Source organism: Marmota monax, unplaced genomic scaffold (assembly GCF_021218885.2).
Source record: "Marmota monax isolate L192 unplaced genomic scaffold, Marmota_monax_Labrador192_F-V1.1 WCK01_AAM20220418_F8-fsc00052, whole genome shotgun sequence".
Lineage (NCBI taxonomy): Eukaryota > Metazoa > Chordata > Mammalia > Rodentia > Sciuridae > Marmota > Marmota monax.
The window spans coordinates 6,293,330-6,321,008 of NW_026693473.1; the positions used below are offsets into that span (position 1 = coordinate 6,293,330).

A 27,679-nucleotide genomic window follows, 5' to 3' on the forward strand; every position below is an offset into this window, starting at 1 on the left:
AATGCAAATGGGATACAGCTGAAGCAGTAATTCCAAGGAAGTTTATAGGATTGAATACACATATTAGAAAATAAAGATCTAAAATCAATAGTCTAAACTTCCCCCTATAGAAAAAAAATTTGAAACCACAGTAAACCTAAGAAATAATAAGACTCTGAGCAGAAATACATTAATTAAAAAAAAAAAAAACAGAAAAACCAAAACATTTTGAAAACACCAATAAAATCTATAAACCTATACTGGGGAGAAGGAAAATGGGGAGTTGTTCAACAAATAGTTTCAGGTTTTGCCAGATAAAGTTCTTTGCAAATGCTCAATGGCTGAGTATTTGCCTACTAACATGTTTAAGGCCCTGGATTTGATTCCTCCATTAATACTTGTAGAGAGCTATGGTACACTAAGAATATAATTACACTACTGAACTATAAATTTGAGAATGATAAAAATGGTAATTAAAAAGTCAACTCTGTAGCCATGCTAAAAGAAAAATAGAGAAGATATAAATTACAAATATCAGAAATGAAAGAAAGGAAACTCCATAGACACTAAAAGCATAATAAAAGAATGCCAAGAGCAGCTTCATAACCACAAATTTGATAACCTTGATGAAATGGACCAATTCCTTGAAAGACAATCTGGACAATCTGATAAAATTCACACAAGAAATAAAACAATCTATTAAAGAAATTTAACCAATGATTTATAACCTTCTGAAACAGAAAGTACAAAGCAAAGAAGGGTGTGCTGATGAATTCCACGAAACATTTAAAGAAATTATGCCAGTTCTCTACAATCTCTTCCAGAAGACAAAAGCAGAAGGAATACCTACTAATTCATTTTATGAAACCAACACTACCCTAAAATCAAAACAAGACAATGACATTACTAAGAAACTACAGATAAACAACTCTCATAAGCAGAAATGTAAAAATGTTATGAAATCAAACCCAACAGTGTATAAAAAGAATTATACTTGAAATTTATTCAAGACATTCAAGACTGATTCAACATTTGAAAATCAATTAATATAATACACGATATCAACAGACTGAAAGTAGAAAAAGTATTACTATAGACTAAGTTGGCAAGCCCACATTTTAGAACATAATTATAAGTAATTATCCATTCATTCAACCTATGTGGCAACATCTCAGAGTAGAAAATAAGAAACCTCTGCTCTTGTAGAGTATATAAGCCTATTACATAGACAGACACTGAACAAGTAAACATAAGTCCCTATGGCAGAGCTCAATCTAGGGTCAATAGAAGTGGGCAGGGTGATTATGACTGAAGCACTATCTTAAGTTAAAAAACAGGGAAAGGTATGGCTGAGGGGAATAGTCCAAGCAGCATATACAAAGATCCTAAAGCAAAGGTACAGTGAATTACATAAACTGAAAGGAACCCAGTTTTAAAACCACAGAAAGAAAAATGAGAATTACATTATGTTGGTGATTTTACTGATCATAGGGCAAGAATCAAAGTAGAGAAGGCAAGAAAGACATGAGTGACTACAAAAGACTACCTTAGGTGCTGAACCATTGTCTATGGTGGGGTAAGAGAGAATGAAGGGCTGGTATGATTTTTAAAAGATACATATTAAGCAAGGAGAGAATGAAAAGAAGACACAGAATAGGGGTGTATCACAAAAAGTTGTTGAAGGCAAGGAACTGGGTATAGCTCAGTTAAGTACAGTGCATACTTAGAATGCTTGAGGCCCTGGGTTCAAATTAAGCTAGAACTACCACACCCACTCCACCCACCCACCCTCAAAAAAAAGAGGTGGGAATTTTTAACATTTTTTTTAACAATTTAAACCTATTCTTTAAAAATAAAAATAGAATTTAAAATGTCTTTACAAATTAAACACTAAAAATTCAATACACACATAATTCTGAGAAATAAAAGTTATAGAAAAGACAAATTTCTATAATTATGTAATATGAAAACTTAATTTTGACTTCAAGTATGATTTCTGCCAATATTTTAGTGAATGTATTCAAGAACACTATTTAGCCTTTAAATATTTTCTGATATTTCTTCAAAAACACAATATTAAGACAAAATTAATACTTTTTAACCATAAGTTCAATGTCTTATAAATTAATTACTTACAGGGACATTAAGTGCATACTGAAGTCCTTGAGGAAGTCTTTCATGTGCTTCCATCTGTTCTTCATCATTTTTCACTGTCTCCTCATGAACCATGAGTTCATCGTGTGATATCATATCCTGTTGTCTCATTTCACTTTCTTGTAACACTTCATCGGCAGCAAGGATCTCTTGGTGTGGCATACTTCGATCCTGAAGTACTGACTCCTGCAGTTCTCCAGACACAGTAGACTGGCCAGACACTCCACCCATTACAACCATTGCCCTGGAAGACTGCATTTCGTCTATGCCGCCACATTTAAGAAACAATCCTTCCAGTTTGTCGTCAATGTTCATGCTTAAGTATAACTGCCTAGAAAGACCAAGTTTGGCAACAAAGCATAATAAATTAGTTTTATACGACTTATTGACATTTTTTTAAATTTCAAGTTATAAAAGGTACACATTTGAAAGATAAGTTTTTATCCATGAAATTCACAATTTTTAAATTACCAAGATAGGTTTCCAAAGACTAGTTGAGTACATTTTTATATTAAGGCATAAAATTCTAATCTACCTGATTATTGAAAAATGATTCTGCTATAAAGCAAATTGGGAGAAAGCATTTTCAACTTTAAAGGACCCATTTCCTTTAATGCATCAAAGTGTCTTAAGTCGAAAAGGACACATTCAAGAAGGCCTTTTTTGACAGAGAACACTCTCAAGCAAATCATTAAAGAAAACTTAAAAATAGTCACCAATCATATAAAAATAGTCATAGTAGTAATCAAAGATATCAATGCTAAAACAATGGTACCATATTCACCCACCACTCTGGTAAAAACTTTCAAATACATTCAATATGGAGATAGTAAAAAAAAAGAGACAAGTAACCTACAGAGGGAATATAAATTAGATCAATTATTTTCGAAGGCAACTTAGTAGTATATAACCAAAGCTACAAAAATGCATATCCTTTTACACCAGTAATTCTATGACTAGGAATTTATTTACAGACACATACAGAGAAAAGCAGTGCAGCAATAATCATCACAATAAAAAACTAGAAATACATCATGTGTTCAAGAAACAGGTTAAAATATGTTTCAACATATTTTTTTATAATTGGACTATAGTGATGGTTGCCAGATGCACAACTCAGGAAATTTAAAAAAAAAATCATAAATCTCTGAAATATTTCAAATGAGTGGGTTTTACTGTAGTTTTTTTGTTTTGTTTTGTTTTGTTTGTTTGTTTTTTGTTTTTTAAATAATAAAACCAGAATAGTGGGTGCCTCTTGAGTGGGGAAGGGACAATGCTGATAGGAGGAAGGAAAGGGAAGCTTCTGGGGACACAGTGATTTTTTTTTCTTGAAAGGAAGGCTGATTGCACAGGTAGACTCTGAAATTTCAAGATGTACACCTGTGATACCTGCATTTTTCTCTCAGTTATTACAATAAGAAGGTGAAGTTTGTTGCAGCTGAACAATAATTCATACAGTCAATAAAAAGTTTTCCTGAAAAATATCTGAAGACTTGGGGAAATAGCTTAAAGTGTTAAAGAGAATATATGCAAATGTATGTGGGCGGGAGTGTAAATGTACACAGGATTATCTAAAATGGTAACAACATTAACATTACCACAGGGTGATGAACATTCCTCTTTTTCTTATTTACATTTATCTCTTTCTACACTAAATTATTACTTTCATGAATGTTTTTAAATGTATTAATTATTAAAAATAAAATGTGTTAAAATGAAATAATAATGTCATTACTAGTATATTTTAAGTCACAAAGGACTAAATAGATTGTGATAAGAAATTAAGAACTAAACACTATAAAAATAATTATATTACCTTATTATAGAAAAGAGAGACAATATTTAAAATCTGCTTTTCTAATTTAGCTATAAATTCATGAATATTAATTAATTAACATTAATTACTATAATGACTAATATAACAATTATTAGGAAACCCAAAGAGATCTCATCTCAAAGAAGACCGAAATGTTTTTAAAAACTACTATTATTAAGATTATGAGAAGTAAATACAACATTCACTACCTAATATGAAGGACCTACAATTAGTAAATGTACTATATTTCAGTTTAACTACCTCTTTCCCAACTAAATCACATGAAGATCACCTCCTTAATCATGGTTTCCAGAGGTCAAATAAATAAGTTAAATTCCAACCACTACTGAAACCAAAATACTCCTTCATTTACTAACATCAAGGGAATAACCTTTACTTTAAAAAAAAAAAAAAGCCTTATTAACAGCAGAATAAACAAAAGCATACTTAGCACTTGCTTTTCTTGCCTTCCCTGTTAAGATCAACCATCTGATTTTACTTTTAAAAATCTTTAGGTAACAAACTTAAAATATTAAAAGTCAAAGATTTTAAATATATTACCAAATAATTGCTCTTTTCAAATATCCCAATTCCCTCAGCCATATCCTGTCCCTGATTTTTAACTATCTTACAACTAAGTGGATGTCTTTTAAGGCTAAACTTGGGTTACTCTAGCAATTCTTTGGGAATCTTTGCAAATCAATTATAGTCTTTTCTAAACTATTTACTTTTTTCTTAAAGAATGTGGAAAGTCCCTGAATTATTTATAAACTTATACATTCAAGGGCCCACCACTCTTATTTACAGTCATACCATTATTTTGGTATGTTGCTACTACAGTCATACCATTATTTTGAAAAACTTATAAGTTATTTAGAGAATATAGGAGATGTCAAAGAAGTTACTAAAAGACCAACTGAGCTAGGAGCACACTCTGATTTTTTGTTTTGTTTTTTAAAAAACACTCAAGAGCTGGAGATATAGCTCAGTTAGTAGAGTGTTTGCCTTGCATGCAAATCCCCAGCACCAAAAAAAAAAAAAAAATTCAAACTTGAAGCCTAATTTGTTAACTACCCCAAGCTCTTTATTTCCTTACGTGCATAAACCTCAACTTCAATACTTTTGATCACCAACTTTAAAAACTTTAGTGTAACCTAATATTATGCATACTATTTAAAATTATATTCCCATTTTATTATACCTATAAAATATGAATTTTTACTACCTGTGTTCCTAATACAAATCTAAAATAATCAGTACTGAAGAAATAAAAGTACTCTGGGAATAGACAGTATTTGGGGGGAAAAAGTGGGGGGGGATAAAAGTACACAAGAGTAAGGGAATTGGGACAGGAAGACAGCAAAACAAAAGAAAGTAAATTGAAAAGGAAATAGAAACATTGCCAAATAGAAGACAAACTTGACCTATTCAACAAATTTTCTGAAAACAGATCATGGGCAAAACAAAAGGAATCTGTCTTTCTTTTTAACCATAATTTGTTAATCCTATGGTCACCCCAAATTAAGCCAGACATCTGGAGTTAAATTGGATAGCCTGGACATTATTTCTGTGATAAATGCCCTGAAATATCAGAAAATACTACAATATTTACACAGGATTCATATCAATGAATACTGCTCAAAGTTTTAAAATGAGCTTAGAAATAACAAAGTAAAAACTGCATGTACTCTCTTGACCAAGCAACTTCACTGGTAGAGATATACATGATCCGCTAGAGTTATTTATATACATGAACCAGAATATTTGATGCAACTCCCTCATTTACAGCAAAAGACCAGAAACAATCAAACCATCCACTAATAAGGAGACTTCTTTACAATAATTATGATTCAACCATACAACAGAATGTATACAACCATAAAAAGAAGAGGTTAGCCATATGTGCTGGTTATACAACATAAAGCAGGTGAAAAAAATCAACATCTATATAGACAGTAAGACCCTTTATACATAATTTTTTTAAAAGAACAGCTCTGATCAATAGTTATTCTGGAGAAATTTTTTTTTCTTCCTGCAAAGAAACAATGGAATTTGGGAACTGAAATAAGAAAGGAATCTGCAGGGAAAAGACTAATCCTGATATTTTGTTTCATTCTTTTTTCAAACCATGTAAATCTTAATATAAATATATATGTATGTATTCTCATATACATTCTTATATTCAAATATATGTACATATTCTTATGTACATGTATTTTTATATAATATATATTTTATATATTTTATGCATGTGTATATATATACACATACACAAAAACATGTTGTTTTTATAATAAGGATGCTGATCAAACCCAGGGCCTCAACACATCAAACACTCTTAATTAAAATTGAGCTATACCCCCAGACCTTCCTTTTCTTTTCTAATTTTACAATATGGTAACAGGTGTGGGTAATATGAAAGACTTAGTGTTTTTTTAAAATGTGTTTTAAGACAAAATGAAGCAAATTAAGGTATTGCACACCTCAATTTGTCTCTGTAAACAGGATAGTAAACAGGACAGGAAATGAAATAAGGACCACATACAAAGAAAGAAAACTTCCAAAAGCCTATGAAGAAAGGAAAGAGTACAAACCTATGATACAAAAAGTGATAAAGTAGGAAAAGTACATTTATGTATTGTCCTTGCACCTCCCTTTTAAACCATAATAGTTTCATCACCACCCCTAATAACTCTTAGTCACGCCTCACTGCATGTTCCGAAATCCAAATACAACAAAGGGTCCCATGCTCAAGACTTAACACGTGTTACTTCCCTTCTGTAATTTAGTAATTTTCAGGGAGGCTCAGCAAAGCGTAAAGAAAAAAGAAAAGAAAAACAGATGTAATCAATTCACATTAATATGTGAATAGTTAAATGTCTCTCCCCTTTTACCCCTGAAAAAGCCAACTAATTTTTGACCCAAATGTGCCTATGGAAATTCAAAGGTTAGGAATGTTACACAGGAAAAGAAAAGAAATACTGCTTCCCTTAAGTCATCTGTCACATAAAAGACATAATACTAAACAATAAGTTCCCATGAATTTCTGTCTAACTGGAGAAAAAGAAAATAGGTGGAATAATAATCCACTCTGAGTATCCTGTGAAGACTATTTTATAATTGGATGAACCTTGGGAACTGATGCACAGGATACAAAATGGCAGAGCTGTTAAAAACCAAGACAGAGCCAGGCATGGTGCACACACCTATCATCCCAGCAGTGTGGGAAGCTGAGGCAGAAAGATTGAGAGTCCAAAGTCAGTGCAGCAACCACCCCTCTGTCTGAAAAGAGCAAAGTATGGGAACCAGGTATTTAAGTACTACCAAAGTTTCCTGACCCTTCATTCACTCATTAATATGGACTGACTATATCTGTTTCCTTTCTTTACACTTTGCTAAGCCTCCCTGAAAATACTAAACTAGAGAAGTAGCATGTGTTAAGTTTTGAGCATGGGACCTTTCTTGTATTTGAATTTCTGAATGTGCAGTGAAACATGAGAATTTTGGCTGAAATAGCCTAAGAGTTATGAGGGGGGAAGGTAATAATGATTATGATTTTAAAGGGAGGCACAAAGACAATACAAAAATATACTTTTCCTACTTTATCATTTTTTGTAGCATAGGTTTGTACTGTTTCCTTTTTCCATAGGCTTTTGGAAGCTTCCTTTATATATGTGTGTACATGTTTGGGGGGGCCCTGTCTGTACCCCTGTCCCATCCACCTACCATTCTTTCCTGACAAATATTTGGTTCAGCTATATAAAAAATAATCCTAACTATCGCAGTTTTCACCTAGTTTTTTAAGTCTAGTAACAAAGATTAACTTAGAGAGAAATAAATTTATGACCCATTACTTTCTCCTATTTTCTAAGAGAGTTTACTCTTCTTGTCATCTTCTACTTTAATGTTTCTTATCATCTAAGTGCAAGCAATCAGAAACTAAGCTTTACAGTCTTACACGCTGACACAGAACAAATAATCTTTGAGTCAGTGCTTTTAACAATGAAGTAAAATATGCAAGTTTTTAATACACTGAGGTGGTGGGACCAAAGCCTGTCTTACAGAACTATAGTGGCTCAAAAAAATGCGAAATTTCTTCCATGAAGTGTTTGGTTCTACCCTGTTTTCTTATGCCAACCAAAATATTTCATTGAATCTAAAACTTTGTGGGATCCCACCTACAGTAAGTCTGCTCTGTGATCATGGATCTTAACAAATATTGAAAAAGAGAATCTCAAGCTAGGTGTGGTGGCTATGTCTAACAATCCCAGTGACACAGGAGGCACAGGCAGGAAAATGGCAGGTTTGAGACCAGACTGGGCAACTTAGGCCCTAAGAAACTTAGAGAGACCCTGTCTCAAAACAGAAAATAAAAAGAGGTGAGTATGTAGTTCAGTGGTAAAGCACCCTGGGTTCAATCACCAGTATAAAAAAGAAAGAAAAGGGGTGGTAGAGAGAAGGGAGGAAGGGAGGAGGAAGGAAGAAATTCATGGATGGAAGAAATCAAAAAATGCATCCCAGCTGGTATTGAAAGGATTGAGAATTGGCCAAATTATGCTCTGGGCGTATGTGAATGTATCACAATGAATTTCACTTTTTTGTATAACTGTAATGCACCAATTAAAAAAATGTTAATAAATAAATAAATACAAAGACCAACAGAATAGAGGACAGGGATCAAGGAGACAGAGGAGGAGAGGGAGAGGAAAGTACTGAGGACTGAGAACGAGCATATATACCTTTATGAATATGTCACTATGAACCCCACTATTATGGACACCAATAATGCATTAATAAAAATATTAAAATAGGGCTGGGGTTCTAGCTCAGTGGTAGAAGACTTGTCTAGCATATGTGAGGCACTGGGTTCAATCCTCAGCACCACATAAAAATAAATAAACAAAATAAAGGTACTGTGTCCATCTACAACCAAAAAATATTTTTAAAAATTTTTTAAATATTAAAATAAAAAATTCAAGTTTTAATACAAACACTGCAAAAATTACTTCCAAAATCCAGGCAACTGTATGGGCTTCTTTCCAAAGACAAACTTAACAGAAGTATATAAGGAACTTAAAATACTTAATGAGGTTTCTAATTGGGGATTTAGGTAATTAATGAGGAAACTACCCTTCCAAATTTATTAATACGTGTGTATTTGTAATCTAAGTTTCAAAGATATGGGAACCTGGACAGGAAAGACAACTAACACAATGAGGACACACTAGATGTAAGATACTGTGCTGGACACATTTATACATATTACCTTACTTAATATTTATAATAATCTTCAAGACAGTAACAATGCAAAGACAAACTGAGGATTACTGAAAACTACATAGCTCCGAAGTAAATTGGAATTTCAAACCAAGTTTACTTGCTTCAATGCACTTTTTACCATATCATACCACTTCCTGACTTTTAAAGGCCCTGGAAACCTTAAAGTCCTTGAACTCATCCTCATCTCACCACCTACTTCTGAGGCCTCTGGATCACCAATGCTTGGCTTGGTAAAGCAATCTCCTTAGCTGAGCAACCCATCTCATAGCTAATACCAGAGAACTTTCTGATGCAGAATCTTTATTTCTTCTTAAAGTGGACTGGACTCTTTGCATATTCTCTACTTTCCAACTTCATCTACTATTCACACCTTAGAGAATTTCCCTTTAGCCAGTCCTTTTTTTTTTTTTCCCACAAGTTGACATACACCCTCTTAAATTAACTTCTTTCCTCCATTTTTTCTTCAATTACCAGAAAAATCTCTCTCTTAATATTCCATTTCCAATTAGAAATTTTTTAAAATCCTAAATATGGCTAATAAACCAAAGACCAAAGAAAGGATGGCTGTTCGTTTTTAAATGAAAACAGATTTGAAGGCCTGTGCCACAACCCTCTAAAATCCTTATCCCCCTTCAGATCATACACAGACTATCTACATGCCACTTACCACCTTTAATTAATCTGCATTCAAGCATGAAAGAAAAAAATATTTTTCATTTAATATCCCGCATTTCTGCTTTATTTATTGAGTTTGGCATTAATATTTTCCATCAACTATAACTAAATAATGTGAAACTTTAATTATATACTACGAGTCAAAACAGTATAATGGTCAAGGTTAGGAAACTAAAAATCACTGCATTTTCCAAGAGTAATTTTCAAATAAAATATTCTCCCAAATTCAACAACACCCCACCCTTATACCAGAAGTGATTACACCTAAAAAGAAACTTCACTTTAGGCAGGAGAGGCACTTAAAGGAATTTGTTCTGAAAACAAGAAACAGAGAACAAATTACTTCTAAATCCTACAAATTACTTCTGATCCAAATAATTTTCAGCAAACCTCTTTTGTATAGAGGATGCCAGTTACATTAATTTCTAACATCCAGTTAACATGCCAGTTACATCAATTTCTAACCTTTGCATGACTCAGGAAGAAATTATATTTTTAAAATGACAGCATTAAAAATACAAATATCAATCAAGGGCTGGGGATGTGGCTCAAGCGGTAGCGCGCTCGCCTGCCATGTGTGCGGCCCGGGTTCGATCCTCAGCACCACATACAAACAAAGATGTTGTATCCGCAGAAAAACTAGAAAATAAATATTAAAATTCTCTCTCTCTCTCTCTCTCTCTCTCTCTCTCTCATATATATATCAAGACTGAGGATGTAGCATGTGCAAGGCCCTGGGTTCAATCCCAGCACACACAAATACCTCAATTAAAAAAGAAATATAAAATATAAATATCAGCTTTAAGATAATTTGGTAAGATGAATAAATCAGTGGTCAATATAAGAAACTTAAAATTTTGTCATTCCTAAGAAGTTTTCTATTTTTCCTCATCCTTCAGAATATAATTATAAACTGGGCATAGTGGCACGTGCCTATAATTCCACTGACTCAGGAGGCTGAGGCAGAAGGATCCTAACCAAGTTCAAGGCCAGTCTGGGCAACTTTGTGAGACCCTGTCTCCACCAAATTAAAAAAAAAAAAAAATCTGGGGATACAGTTCAGTGGTAGAACATTCCTAGGTTCAATTATCAGTTACCCCCCAACACACACACACACACACACGTATATATGTGTGTGTACATATACATATAATGATTTAGCAAAAACTATGTATATATGTATGTGTACATAAACACAAAATAATAATTTAGCAAAAACTGCTTATCTCATTTAAAAACAATATTTATTGTGTAGGCACATTCTATATTCAGAGAACTCCTCAGATATACCTTTATGTAACTATCATTTTGTATCTTACGAAGCCTATATTGTAAACTATATTCATTTTTTTCTAAGAAATGTCTTTTAACCTTTTTTAAACATTTATTTATGTATATTTGTTTGTTTATATATGGTACGCCTCACACATGCTAGGCAAGTGCTATACCACTGAGCCACAACCCCAACTTTCGACTATATTGATTTTTTAATTTTTTTGGTACTAGGGATTGAACTCAGGGGCACTCAACCACTCAGCCACATCCCCACCCCTATTTTGTATTTTATTTAGAGACAGAGTCTCACTGAGTTGCTTAGCACCTTGCCAGTGCTAAGGCTGGCTTTGAACTCGTGATCCTCCTGCCCCAGCCTCCTGAGCCGCTAGGATTACAGGCATGCACCACCATGCCCAGCAATGTTGATTTTTAATGGGCTATTTTAAAATTTCCTAATAGCATCATTTACAATAATGAAAACTGGACAAAAAGTTATTTCAAATCAGGACTAGCCACAATAAAACATTTAAATAATAAACATCTAATTTAATACTTAAAAATTATTAGTCAGAATGTGCAATATGCAATTTAAAAAGTAACCTTTTTTTTAACTTATCCTGATTTTTTTTTACCTTTATTTTATTCATCCATCTATATGGAGTGCTGAGAATCAAACCCAGTACCTCATACATGCTAGGCAAGTGCTCCCCCACTAAGCCACAGCTCCAGCCCCTAAAAAGTAACCATTTTTTAACCATAGAAAAATAATTTATAATTATTTAAGCCAAAGTTAATGCTTGTCTACATAATACTTATGTCCCTCAACCAAAAAAAAAAAAAAAAAATAGAATCTAATGCATTCCTACTATTTACCACCAAAATCTTCTAAAACACTGAACAAAATAGTGATACTTTGAAACTTGAAACCATATTTATGCCAACTCAAAACTGTTTAAGAAATATCTGTGTGTATTTGTGTGCGTGTGTGCGTATTTATTTTTCTTTCTGTGGTGTTGGGAATTGAACCCATCAGCACTCCACCACTAAGTTACACTCTCAGTCCTTTTTTGTTTTGAGACTGGATCTCACTGAGATTGCGACTGGCCTCAAACTAGCAATTCTTCTGCTTCAACCCCCTGAGTTGCTAGGATTACAGGTATATACCATTACACCTGGCAAAGATGTATCTGTAATTTATCAGAAGGGGAAAGGTCGAAAAAAAAATACAAGCAAAATAGAAACCTATATTGTCGATTCTAGATATTATATTCATTGCACTTTATGCCAATCTCAAAAATTTAAACATTAACAATCAAAATACTGACTTTATCAGAAAATTTTCTACAGTTTTGTAAGTAAAAGGAATAAAAAAGTACTTCTTAAAATAAATTTCACTATATACTATAAACAAACATTAAACATCTAATGGTTATTTTTTTAAAATATGTGCTATATAGTAACAAAGATACACTCCAGAACAGAAAAAATGTTAACTGACACAAACCCTAGTGTGACAGATAGCTGGCTGTTCCTCCAGAATCTGTTCTCTCCTTCTTATCAATTAATAAAAATTATGGGAGACACATGCCTGCCTAAGTAAGACTCATTACCCTGCCTCACTTGTAGCTGGTTGTGGTTATGTGACAGAGTTACAGCAAATGGGATAAGGGTGAAAGTGATATACACAATTCCCATTAAAGGAAAGGAGAATGTAAAAATACTTTCTGAATTATCTACAAGATTGCTTCCTTATACGAACATAGGCAAACATACAAAAAAATATGTACACATGTACAACTGTTAGTGTGTTTTATCATATTTCAAAAATTATACAGCAAAAATAAATTAGGTTACTAAGTCAGGTTTTTCTATGGAGGAAAATAGAGTTTCCCTGGAAATTCTAGAAAATGTAATATGGATGATGTGTGTTTGGAATACGAAGGTAAAGAAATGCAATCCACTGTTAAGGAAGAAGGTTAAACAAGAAAACAATTTCTAACTTCAATTTCACTTGCGATTACATGACAAGCTACACACATTTTTCGGTGTTAAACTAAAACTTAATCTAAAATTATACCATTTTTCACGGATTTTTGTCTTAAAATCAATGTCTTCTCATGAAAAAAATTAAATCAAGAAAAAAGTTTCTTTAGATATAAAAATCAAAATAGAAAAAAACTATTATGTAAACACAACATGAAATTTTAACAGCAAGGTTTCACATTTGAAAAAATTTTTACTAATTCAAGATTATGAAAAATAAGTATTAAAGTTACCTGAGACTAGGGTAAAAATGAAGACTTTCAAGGAAGAGAATGCTGTAGAGTTGAAAAAGAAATCATGGTTGAGTTTCTACCTTTCACAGGCTTCAGAAACCCTGAATACCACCTTAATCACTTATGCCATCCAATTCCTACAATAAAACATACACATACACAACAAACAAATCATATTACTTATGGATGGAAAAAAAGCTATACAAATACAGTTATGTGCAACCTGGTATAAATTTAGAAATGATCACTTTTTGAAAATCTAGTAAGGCACATCTGAATGACCAATGTACTGGCTGGTTTTTAACATATGAAACAAAATATGATACTGGTAGTTAGGAACTGAGGATTAACCCTGGTCTTGTAAAGAATAATTTGCTTAGATCTGTAGTCTGCATTAGAGATATAAGATATTGAAGGAAATGCAGAAGACCTAAAAGGTTAGAAAAGAAAAACAAAGAAAGCAACCACTTAAAAACACCATTCTTACCTGCTTTGTAAAGTCTATAAAGAGAAAAGCAAACAAAATGGCAGGCCTTAGAAATAACACACACAACCAATAACATACCAAACACATGTGTACTCAGAAACTATTACAGTTCTACAATCATGTTAAATACCTAGATAAAAAACTTGGTGAACAAGGTTATCTTGGGCAGGAAAAGCTGACAAAAAGAATCATATAGAAAATGTGGAGTATATCCAAAAACAAAAAGCAAAAAAAGCCCAGGCAGTGCCTAAGAAAACTTCCTGATAGCATTTCTGAGCATAGCACCAGACTAAAGATTTTATGGAATTTCCTACCCTAAAGTTCCTTAAAAATATTAGATTCTTAAAATATATATATATATAAAGATTCTTGGGGCTGAGGCTGGGGCTGTACCTCAGTGGCAGAGCACTTGCTAGCACATGTGAGGCACTGGGTTCGTTCCTCAGCACCGCATAAAAATAAACAAAATAAAAGCATGCTGTCCATCTACAACATTAAAATATACATATATTAGATTCTCACCTATCAAAAATAGTTTGTGGGGGAGCTGGGGTTGTGGCTCAGCAGTAGAGCGCTCACCTAGCACATACGAGGCCCTGGGTTCAATCCTCAGCACCACATAAAAATAAATAAGTAAAATAAAGGTATTGTGTCCAACTAAAAACTAAATTTAAAAAAATTGTTTGTGCCGGTGTGGTGGCATATATATATAATCTCAGCTTAAACAGAGGCTTAAGGAAGACCACTGAGTTCAAAGGCAGGTTTGGCAATTTATGAAGACCCTATCTCAAAATTAAAGAGGTTGGGGGAGGGGCTGGGATTGTGGCTCAGTGGTAGAGTGCTCGCTTAGAATGCATGAGGCCCTGGGTTCGAACCTCAGCACCACATAAATGTAAATAAATTTTAAAAGAATAAATAAATAAAGAGGTTGGGGGAAAGTAGCTCAGTGGTAAAGTGCCCGTGGGTTCCATCCCCAGTGTTCTAAAAAAAAGTTTGTAAACATTCATTCATAGGAAGCTTGGAGATAAATGAAAGCTCCTAAAATGTTTTTATTGGTTTACAAGGACACAAAGAACTGTCTTTCCTACACATAGAGCAAATCCAGTAATAATTTCATCTATGAGCTTGAAGAAGTATTATATTAATTCATTTAAAAAATATTTTGTTATTGACATATTTTTAAAAGTTCGATTTCTGATAGAGCTATCTATCTCAGTATCCTTCAATTTGAGTTTTCCTGCATATTCATGCTTATTTATTTTTCCAAATAAAACTTCTGTCAACAATAAAATATGTTGCTTTGTTTCAACAACAGAATTGTATTATACAAAATCATAATGAAAACAACAGTAACAACAGAAACCTTGAGTGGCAGGGAGTAAGTAATCACAACCCAGAAATGCTACAATGTTAAGTAAAATGCCATTTTCAACAATCACAAGATACATAAAAAATATATGACCCATATTCATGAAAAATACCAGTCAATACAAACATTTTTTAGAGTCTCATATATGTTGGCTTAACCAAGATTTCAAAACATCTATTTCAGATGTGTTAACATAAATGAAGGAACCCAGGGCTGGGGTTGTGGCTCAGGGTAGAGTGCTCGCCTAGCATGTGTGAGGTGCTGCACTCGATCCTCAGCATCACATAAAAATAAATAAAATAAAGAGATTATGTCCAACTACAATTAAGTGTGTGTGTGTGTGTGTATAAAAATGAAGGAACCCATTTTTTAACTTTTTTAATTATGAAAATTATCAACTGTTAAGATTTTCAATAAAAGCACAGAAATTACATAAAAGAACTCTAATTCTGAAGTTAAAAAGTATAATAACTAAAATCTTTTAAAAACCTTATCAGAAGGGCTGGGCATTGTGATACATGTCTGTATTCCCAGAGACTTGGGAGGCTGAAGCAAGAGGTTCACAAGTCTGAGGCCAGCCTCAGCAACTTAAGCATCTTAGCGAGACCGTCTCAAAATAAAAAATAAAAAACGCTGGGTATGTAACTCAGCAAAAAAAAAAAAAAAAAAAAACACACACACACACACAGAAACACAGAAGGTCTCATCAGCTGATTCGAAATAACAGAAGAACATTAGTGACCTAAAGGCACATTAATAGAAATTATCCAATTAAATAGAGAGAAAAAAAATAGTTAAAGAAAAATAAACAGCTTCAGAGACATGTGGAACATCCAGCTTACCAACATTTCTGGAGTATCAGGAGGAAGAAAAAGTAATAGATAGATAAATAGATAGATAGATAGAAAGAAAATAAATAATAAATAGCTAAAACACAGGACAAAAAATTTCCAGAGCTGACTTCTTTTCTCCTCTCTTTAGGAAAATAAATCTATAGATCCAAGAAGCCCAATCAACTTCAAGTAGAATAAATACAAAGAGACCTATTTCTAGATACATCATGGTCAAACCATTAAAGGCAAATACAAGGGAGAAAATCTCGAAAGCAGAAGAGAAAAATGACCCAGCATGTGCTCAAAATCATGAATAGGTGAATGGCTAACTTCCAATCAGAAACAACAGAGGCCAGAAGGCAGTGAATCACACACGCAAAGAGCTGAAAGCAAAAGGGTGTCAACAAAGAAGAAAACACCAAGACTATTCTTCAGAAATGACAATACTCCCTGATAAACAAAGACTGAGAATTTTTTGCTAGCAGACTTGATTTACACGAAATATTAAAGTCCAGGAAGCTGAAAGGAAAGACACTAGACTCAAATACAAAAGAAGCAATGAAGAACACCAGAAATGGCAAACACATGGGCTAATCTAAAAAACCAAAAACTTACCTCTTTTAAAGATCTAAGGAGGTATAAAGCAATGATTGTAACAGTGAACTGCTGAATTTACAACACATAGATATATAACAGTGGCAAAATAGAAAAGAAAAATCACCTATAATGGACAAAGTTCCTATATTTTAATGATATTAAGCAGACTGATAAATGTGTAATGTAATGCCAATGGTAACCACAGGGAAAAAAAAAAACTTTTTAAATGTATAGTAAAATGTAAAAATGTAGATGTGTAATCGACGTGATTCTGCAATCTGTATTTGGGGTAAAATTGGGAGTTCAAAACCCACCTGAATCAAATGTATGAAATATGATATGTCAAGAGCTTTGTAATGTTTTGAACAACCAATAAAAAAAAAAAAAGTCAATGGGGGCTAGGGTTGTGGCTCAGCAGCAGAGCACTCACCTCACCTCATGCGAGGCCCTGGGTTCGGTCCTTTTAGAAATAAATAAATAAAATGAAGGTATTGCGTCCAATTACAACTAAAAAATAAATATTAAAAAAAAGTCAATGAAGTTATTCAAACGGCACACTAAAAAGTATGTAACACAAAAGGCAGTAGACATAGGAACAAAGCACAGTAAACATATATAAAAGAACAGTAAAATGAAAAATGTAATTCCAATGAAATCCGTAAGTAACAAGTGAATGATCTAAAAAATCCCATGCAAGATCAGAGACTATCAGATTATAGACAAAAAGGAAAAAAAAATCCAATTATAATGCTGTCAACAAGCAACACATTTTTACATTGAAATTTAAAAAGATTCAGAATCAGGGCTGGGGTTGTGGCTCAGCTGTAGAGCGCTCACCTCCCATATAGGAGACCCTGGGATCAATCTGCAGCACCACATAAAAATAAATAAGTGAAATAAAGATATTATGTCCAAGTACAACTAAAAAAAAAAAAAGTATTTAAAAAAAATTCAGAATCCGTAACAATATGTTAGCTGGAATGGTAATACCAGATAAAAAGACTTTAGGAGGGCTACTGATGAGGCTCAGTGGTAGGGTGCTTGCCTAGCACACATAGGTTCAATCACCAGCACTGCAAAATATAAAACAGACTTAAAGAAAAAGAGTCAGTAAATCTAAAAGATACAGGGCCGGAGATAGGGCTCAGTGTCAGAGTGCTTCCTTGGCATGCGTGAGGCCCTAGGTTCGATCCCCAGTACCAACACCAAAAAAAAAAAAAAAAAGAAAGAGAAAAGATGTAATAATTATATATGTACCAAGAAGCAGAGCCCAAAAATAATTAAAAAACATAAAATAAGCAAAGATACAGAACTACCTACTTGGCATATAAAGAAAACTCTACCAATAGTAGAATATACATTATTCCCAATACACATAGAACATTCTTCAGCACAGTCCATACACGAAGACAGAAGACAAGCCTCAATAAATTTAAATGTTATTCATTATAAATGAATGATTTATAATTATAAATTCAGAGTATATAAATTCTAATTTTATAAAAGAAATATATACTTTAAATTATAAATTATTTATAAATTTATAATAATTATAAATCAAATGTAAAATTTTATATAAAATTTGTGGTTATAAAACAAATTTAAAATTAATATCCTGATATTAATTTTAAAATTAAAAGCCATACAGGGCTAGGGATATAGCTCAGTTGGAAGAGTGCTTGCCTCGCATTCACAAGGCCCTGGGTTCAATATCCAGCACCAAAAAAAATAAATAAAAGCCATACAAAGCATGTTCTCCAATCATAACAGAATTAAAATTTAAAAAAATTTCTATTACTTTTTAAATTGTTCTATTATGACTTGTTTAAAATCTGCCTCTATAGATTGTAGAGACTCAGCTCCACTTTATTACAGATGGTTAACCATTTATCCTCACTCCATTTAATGAGTGATTCATATGTCTTCTACATTTTTGAAACACTGCATTATTCAATTTTGTATGTATTTGCAAGGCCTATTTCTGTAAATTTATTGTTCAATTTTTTTCAAGTACCATTGTTCACTAAATCTAAAACTGCCAGTATTAAGACACACAAGCATTTTATGTGTCCCTAAGAGAAAAAAAAAGAATGCCACATTATGACATGTGAGGGATCTGTGTCATTCAAAGATGTTATAATATGGAAGGAAAAATTAGTCCTATACTAAAGTATGAAAACCTTCGACACCTAACACAGAGCACTACTCTACCCTACCCCAACCATCAAGATGAAGAACACCATATTGTATCAGAACTTCTGTAGGGTGAAAACAAAACAAAAATCAAAAGATAAGCAAAAATATTTGCCTAACAAATGACACAGACGTTATTTCCCTAAATACACATATATACAGAAACCCATAAATAAACAAATGGCCAGTAACAATGAGGGAAAAAAGCAAAAACTGACATATGAAAAAATGTCTGACACTAGCTGGTATTATCAAAGAGAGTAATGGATTCCCACTGTATTGAAAGTACTGATATTGGGCATTCATTCTTTTATGGTTAGGCAAACTGTCTAGTAAATTCTCAAATGTAGAAGCTCTGTAGCTCAACTATTTTTTCCTTAGGAATTTAAACTCCACATACATTTTAAAATACCTACAAAGGTAAACCCACCTTCTTTATATTCATTTCATGACCATTTATATTATCAGAAAAACCCTAACAACCTAAATATCCATAAACAGGTGGTTAGTTAAAATAATTATGATATATCCAAATACTAGAATACCACACAGAATGAAATGAGAAGGAATGATATGCAAAGATACAGAAGACTTTTGCCTAATCCCACAAAAAAAATGCATGTTGCTGAAAGTATGCACAATATTTATCTAAAGAAAATGCAAATACAAGATACAAAAATAAAGGCTTGTGCATGTACAGAAAATGTTTGAAATAATATACAATGCTGATAATGAATAATAATGAATGAAAAAATGGAAGAACCTTTTTTTATGACATGATATAAATGCTTAAGTGTGCATTCATCTTATAATAAACCTGGGTAAAGGAATGAAAAGTGACAAACATGACAATTATCAAAAAATATGAAAAAGAGAAGGAAATCCTAAAATATGGCCAGTAAAATACTAAAATTTTCAATCCTCAAGTATTAAAAGAATTCTCAAAAGACATTTTCAAATTCATAAACACTTTTTAGAATTTTTATGATCATTAATAAATGACAGGAGAATGTATCTCTGAAAGATATGTAAATATCTTGAAAACAGTTAAATATTTAATTTTCTTTAATGTTGTTTGAAAAATAAAAGCACAAATTTACTATATGTACCAACACAGGCCAACAAGAAAGGAAAGGGTATCTGTCTGCCTGTTTTTAAAAAAAAAAAAAAAAAGCATATAATATATAATTAACTGGAAAAAAAAAAGATAATGACTTCATCTTACAAAACCAGTAACATGGGGATGGAGTTGTGGCTCACTGGTAGAGAGCTTGCCTAGCATGTGTGAGGCACTGGGTTTGATCCTCAGTACCACATATAAATAAATAAAAAATAAAGGTCCATCAACAACTAAAAAATATTTCAAAAATAATAACAATAATAACAGTAACAGGCTGGGGTTGTGGCTCAGCAGGAGAGCACTCACCTAGCGCGTGCAAGGCCCTGGGTTCGATCCTCAGCACCACATAAAAATAAATAAATAAAAACAAAGGTATTGTGTCCAACTACAACTAAATATATATATATATATATATATATATATATTTATTTATTTATTTATTTAAAAAAAACAGTAACAATTATTTTCAGCATACAGATATTCACATGTACAAATAATGATACTGTGTGATTTGTACTTAACATTTGTGTTACATATAAATGAGCATAAAAGGAAAAGGGATTCTCCAGTAAAAGCAAAGTACTGCCCAACAGTTTTGAGCATGTGTATTCATGTCCAAGGCCATGAGTATCTGAACATAAACTAAAAACTAAAGACTGAGTAAAACAATGCTGATTACCTCTATAAAATATGTCAGGCAAATGCCCATCCCGCCAGATCACTTGACTGAATTTCCAAGCTGCTGATTGCTCCCCTCTATCCTAAAAAAGTACAAAAATACAGGTTAACCCTCAAATAATCAGAATTGGAAATAGTCTTAGCTAAATGTGAAAAATCTAACATAATCCATAGTAGATACTGTTGGATTAAACATAATTAGCAGCAACTAATACTGCTTGGTTCATCAGTGCTAAATAACTACCATAAAGAAATGACTCAAACAAAATTGGACTTTTTCAAACATAATTTCTAGTTAAGCAGTAAGATTTCTTTAAAGTTGGGATGATAACTGAATCATCTTTAAACAGAAAAAGCAGAAAATGTATTTCATTAAAAGCATTGCTGATACTCTCCATTATTCAAATACTATTACTTTATTGATACAATCAGACAGTAACATTTCTCTCAGTTCTTTATTAAGAATGTAGTTTCATAAGTAACACAATTAATAAGCATTGAAAATTTTAAGGCAAAAGGTATTCATAATGCTATGTTGATCTGATGTTTTTTAAATGGCAATGGTGTCATCAACCTTTTGTGGAGACTAATAGAGAAAATTAATACTCTTTGATGGTACTGCATTGATACCGGACCACAAAGTTTTCTTCACATAAAACTGGGGTATTTTTTCCCAGCTATATGAAATAAAGGTAATGAAAATTGAAAGCAAAATTATCAGAAACAAAGAATAGGACAGATGAAACATTTTATCAGAAACAATAAAGCATTTTATGTAACAGCTCTAACACAATTTTAGGGCTCAAAAATATATCTTACAAATTAAATAATATAAAATAAAAGCCATAAATGTAAAAGCAAAACAAGAGAAATTTAAAATCTCTAGAAAATAATCTATTAACTCAAAGTTATGTTTATATAATTTTTAATTAAGGGACTACCAGTCTTTCTGTAACTTAGCATTTCTACTTGTTAGCCAGACAGAAGTTTAGTTGTTAAACTACTTTACCAAAAAAAAGTCTATTTTAAAATAAGCTAAGCTCTTAATTGACTTCCTCAAAGTTTTGTAGCATACAAAAAAAAAAAAAAAAACCACATACCATTAATCTCAATTATATTTGTTTGTTTCTTTATTAAGACAGGATCATCACACTATGTTAAAGGGCTAACTTAGAACTCCTGTACTCAAGCAATCCTCATGCTTCAGCCTCATAAACAGCTGGAGCTACACATACATGACACTATAACTAGTTCAAATTTATTTGTAAGACTCCTAAAGCACAAGAAGTAAAATCAACAATCGATAAATGGTATAGATTCAAACTAAAAAGCTGTTTCTCAGCAAAGGCAACAATAACATCATGAGAGAACATACAGAATGGGAGAACATCTTTACCACACACACTTCAGAGCACTAATCGTCCAGGATATATAAAGAACTCAAAAAACTTAACACCAAAAAACAAATAACCCAATCAATAAATGGGCTAAGGACTGAACAGACACTTTACAGAAGAAATAATCCGATCAACAAGCATATGGAAAAAGGTCCATCATCTCTCGCAATTAGAGAAATGCAAATCAAAACTACTCTTAAGATTTCACCTCACTCCAGTCAAAATGGCAATTACCAAGAACATAAGCAATAATAAGGGCTGCCAAGGATGTGATGTGCGGGAAAAGGCACACTCATACATTGCTGCAAGTTGGTGCAACCACTATGGAAAGCAGTGTAGAGATACTTCAGAAAACTTGGAATGACACAACTTTCCCACTCCTCAGTTTATACCCAAAGGACTTAAAATCAGCATACTACAGTGACACAGCCACATCAATGTTTATAGAAGCTCAATTCACAACAGCTAAACTAGATGCCCTAGATGCCCTTCAACAGATGAATAGATAATGTGGTACATATATACAATGGAATATGGCTCAGCCCTAAAGAATAATGAAAACTATCGCATTTGCAGGTAAATGGATGGAACTAGAGAATATCATGCTAAGAGAAATAAGCCAATCCCAAAACCCAAAAGCCGAATGTTTTCTCTGATGAGTGGTTGCTGATCCATGTTTGGGGGAGATGGGAAAGAATAAAGGAACTTTGGTTTGTGTAGAGGAAAGTGAGGGAAGGGGTGGGACTGTGGGGATGGGAAGGACAGCAGAATGAGACAGACATTATTACCCTATGTATATGTATGATAACACTATTGGAGTGACTCTGCACCATGTATAGCCAGAGAATGACAAGTTGTGCTCTATTTGTGTACATTATATCAAAATGCATTCTACTGTTAAAGAAAGAAGGGAAGGGAGGGAGGGAAGGAGGGAAAAACAAAAAATTATTTGTAAATAACATATCCCTAGCCTGACACATGGTGCACATCTATAATCCCAGCAACTCTTAAGGCTGAGGCAGGAGGGTCACATATTCAAAGCCAGCCTCAGAAATAGTGAGGCCCTAAGCAACTTTGTGAGATCCTGTCTAAAAATGAAAAACAAACATAAAAAGGGGTGGGGATGTAACTCAGTGGTTAAGTGCCCCAGGGTTCAATCCCCAGTACCCAAAAAAAAAAAAAACTTTTATAGCAATAGATCCAAAATAATAACAAAAAAACATGAATCTCAAACTATACTAAAAGTAGGTAAAAATAAACTATGTGCACTACACTGCTATTTACTATTAGAATAATATATATTCTCTATATATTTCATATTTGTTACTATATTCAATTTTTATAATTGCTGAGTTTAACAAGAAAAGCAACGCAAAACCTACACATAGGAAATAAAACTTCATCAATTAAAACATTTTAATTGTATGAGTTTTTTTCGTTAATTGATTTGGTATACCCCATTCTCCAATCAAAACAATATTTCATCTCATCATATAATATGGTAACATCTATAGAATTAACAAATAAATTTGAAATATTAATATGATCCTCATTTTCACAAAAAGTATACTCATCTTCTTGCATTCCTTCTTATTGAAAGCACTAAATTAAGACTGCCAAACATCGAAGAATATAACTAAATCCTTTAAAAGAGAAGGAAAAAATAAAATAGTGAAGCAAGAAGTGAAAGAAAATGTCACATACACAAAATAATTTAAGCTTAAAATCTGCATTTATAAACATTTTTTAAATATCTTTCTCATGACAACCTTTCTTCTACCATGGAAACCCACAATTACCACATAAGTATTATTCATTTAGTATCAACTACCAATTTCTCCTTTGAATCTCTATTCTGCTTTCTCCTCTCCCATTCCTCTCCACCATGATTGAGAAGAGAACCTACTAAGCTGGAAACTAAAACCCTAAGGTATCAAAGGTATGAAGCTACTTGGACAACCACCCAATAGTCCCCATAGTCAAGAATTTCCCCTTTCCTTGCCTGCTCTCCCACTTTAAATTAGTGAATATTGCTTCTTCACAATTCTTCTAATATTTCACTAGCTAAATGCTACCTGCATATAATCATTTGTGCAAATATAAAGACTAAAAATATACTTATCATGTTTACTCTATCAGGATAGTATTTTTTTAATCTCTCAATGACACCCTCTTATACAATAATGCAAATACAAACTTTTCTTTTTACATGGTATAAACTTTTATATCTATTTAACAATTAAGGTAATCCTCTACCAACACCAAGTTCAAAATATGGCCAGACAGAAAATGAAATATTTTATAGGGACCACTTACTACATTCTTTAGATTAGTTTTTTTTTCTGTTTTATTTCTGGGGTTTTTTTTGTTGTTGTTGTGTTTTGTTTTTTGTTCTGTTCTATTTCTGTGGGAACCCAGGGCTTCCCACATGCTACACAAGTGCTGTACCACTAAGCTATATCCCAGCCCCAAAATTTGTGATGGACTGGAACATACTTGCAATATACTCACTAGAAGGTGGTCTGATTTATTAATTGGGCTAACATTTTTATCATTAATTCAGTTAACATTTTGATCACCCAATTTATATCTACAATACCTTAAGATTTCTCACACATGTATAAATGCTGCAGTATCCATCCAAAGTTCACAATTTAGCAAGGATGGTCAATACACCTAATAGTTAATTGTTTATAATAAAATGCACTAAGTGCAACAATGGAAGCTTACATAATTTGTCATAGAAAAGACAAAGCAGAAAACAACTATCCCTTTGCTACCTTTTCAAAAGAAACTGACCTTTTAACGTAGACTCCACACATAAGAAAGCAAAGAGGATATACTCTAGATTTTGTTGAGTAGTGTTACAGAACTTTGCTGGTATTAACTAACTTAATCCAAACATCAAACTTATGAAAATGGCAGAGGCAATCTCTAATTTAAAAATCCAAAATCCAAAACTTTTTGAGCACCAATATTGTGCCCACAAGTCGAAAATTACACATCATGACATTTGATTTCATGCACAAAATTATGTAAAATATTGCACAAAATTGCCTTTAGGCTATGTAGATAAGGTATATACGAAACATAAATGAATGTCATTTTCAGACTTCAGTCTCATCCCCAAGATACCTCATTATGCATATGTAAATATTCTCCAATTTCAAAAATCCAAAACACTTCTGGTACAAGCATTTCAGATAAGGGATACTCAACCTGTATTATTATTATTATTTATATTTTACAGGTAAGAACACCAAAAAGTTATATAATTTATCAAAGATACACAAGTAGTAAGTGGTAGAGCCTAAGTCTTTATAATGGTCTACAAGGCCCTACATGCACTGTTGTGCTAGTCCCACCCCATCACTATCTCATCTTTACTTTCAGACCTCGTCTTCTAGAGTCTTCCCCTTAATCCCCAGCCACAGTGACCTATTTTTGCTAGAATGTTCCAGTAGGCCTTAAAGTCTACTGCACTGGCTGTTCCTCTGTCTTGAACACTATTCCCCCACAGATCCTCATAACCAAATCCCTACTCCTTCAAGGAATTTTTCTGTTTTATTCGTTGATATATCCTAAGTGCCTAAAACAGTGCTTTTGCACATAGTACAGATCTCTTAAGGAATTAAATAAAGCTGGAATTGTTTGAGAAATGTAATCACAACACATTTTCTCTTAATTATGAAATCAGTGATAACAAAACCAAGGCCTGTAGAAAAGACACACAAGGTCACGTGAATCGGGCAAAACCTCCTCTTAAAATCTAGTGGGGTTTTGGCAACATTGCCCATGAACATTTCCCTTCAAAGGCTTAAAGGTCTTAACAATAAAGAGATCCAACCTTCTGATGAGTCCAATATAAAATCTATAAAACACTGTAACAAATGCACACAATCATTCTTACCAATGAAATAGTTTAGTCCTACCTAACTTAATTTCCAGTGTCCATTTTAAAAGAATGCTAATAACAAATTTCAGAAGTTTTCTTTGGATAAGCCTCAAAATACTGCCTGCACTTTACAATAGACAGTAAGTTTACGTTTTCTCAAATATTTCACATGCTTCGAGTTTAATTCTAGGAAAATTAGACAACTTCTTATGATAAACTATTATCAAAGTATATCTTTTTATCTGTCTTCCTTGTCTAGAATAGATTGCAAAAGATAAGGTCTTATGAATTCACATAGCAAGATCCAAACAAAAGATGCTAGAAGAAATTCCCACAAAAAATTCAACATTAATTTAAGACATGAAATAAAAAATTAATGTAATTAAAAGTCAGCTAATATACTTCTTATATCATATTCAAATTATATATTTGAATATGCTTAATCCATGCTGCTAGCATGTTGGAACCAATTTGTAACAGTAGTTGAGCAGACAGTTAAATTCCAGGAATTAGTAAGCCAGCTGTAAACATATCTATTATCAAAAATTGCATTTTACTATAAAATTAATATAAAAGAAGGATCTAATCAAAACTCAACTGTTAGCATACACCTGTAATACCAACTACCTAGGAGGCAGAGGCAAGAGGATCACAATTTGGAGGCCAGCCTGTGCAACTTGATAAGAACCTATCTCTAAATGGAATAAAAAGGACTGGGATGTAGCTCAGTGGCAGAGCTCTGGTTGAATCCACAGTACTGAAACACACAAACATATAAACACACACAACCCTCAACTGTTTTGTAATTATTTCACTGTATCATATTCCTCAATGTTACTCCCAAACATGATTCCAGAAGAGCCATTCACTGATAAAGAAGACAATTCTTGATTAATTAAGGCTGTCTTTCTAAAAGATTCATTAAAATGTGCTTATAAATTTTTTCATTATGCTCCTATAAACTCTGCCAAATAAAAAGGTTGTCCTATAAATGAAATCAAAGCAACAAAAGAATAATTTACTGCACACATGGTATAAGAATCTGAAACCAAGCCAGGCACAGGTGGAGTGCACCTGTAGTCCCATTTACTTGGTAGGCTGAGGCAGGAGGATCACTTGAGGCCAACCTGGACAATATAGTGAGACCCCTGCCTCAAAAATAAATACATACAAAAAATAAATAAATGCATAGAATCTGAAAGCAAAATACTTAAAAGTCCTTTAGCATCTTGTAACTAGATCACATTTATACATTAAACATTGATCAAGTTATATTTTTTAATGTTAACTTCTATGACTTGATGCTTTAAACGATATTTAAAAAAATAAAAAGCAAAAGCTTATTGCATGCAAGAGACTTCTAGGAAAACAGTCGGAAGCACTATAGAGTGACAAAGGATATAATCAGACATGCTCATTCTTTCTTTGTTTGGATACTACAGATTGAACCAGGAACTGGAGCATGTTAAGACACTACTATTACCCACTGAGCTACATCCCTAGCTATGTGTCCTTTTAATTTATACTAAATGCTCTGAAAATTAAAGTTATTAAGACTCTAAGGAATAGAGTCCCTCTTTAATAGATTTTGAGCTAAAAATAATACCTGAATAATGGTATACTTTTCATGACCAGATCCTTTCAGAGGAAGAATG

General features: G+C 32.8%; 1 protein-coding gene across 7 annotated transcripts in view; it reads right to left on the reverse strand.

Moving 5' to 3' along the window:
* The window catches only part of Znf148 (zinc finger protein 148), a 145,105-nt gene that overhangs the window by 80,125 nt on the left and 37,301 nt on the right, over nt 1-27,679 (reverse strand). For 2 of the 7 annotated variants that reach the window (XM_058583529.1, XM_046457893.2), the window contains exons 2-4: nt 20,734-20,815; nt 13,456-13,592; nt 2,116-2,464 (exon numbers count right to left, since the gene is read on the reverse strand). In XM_058583529.1, coding sequence (XP_058439512.1) covers nt 2,116-2,448 — 333 coding nt within the window. In that variant the 5' untranslated portion in view covers nt 2,449-2,464; nt 13,456-13,592; nt 20,734-20,815. Of the gene's footprint in view, nt 1-2,115; nt 2,465-13,455; nt 13,593-17,171; nt 17,249-20,733; nt 20,816-27,679 lie in introns of all 7 variants that reach the window. The other 5 variants (XM_058583528.1, XM_058583527.1, XM_046457898.2 and 2 more) reach the window with 5 other exon arrangements.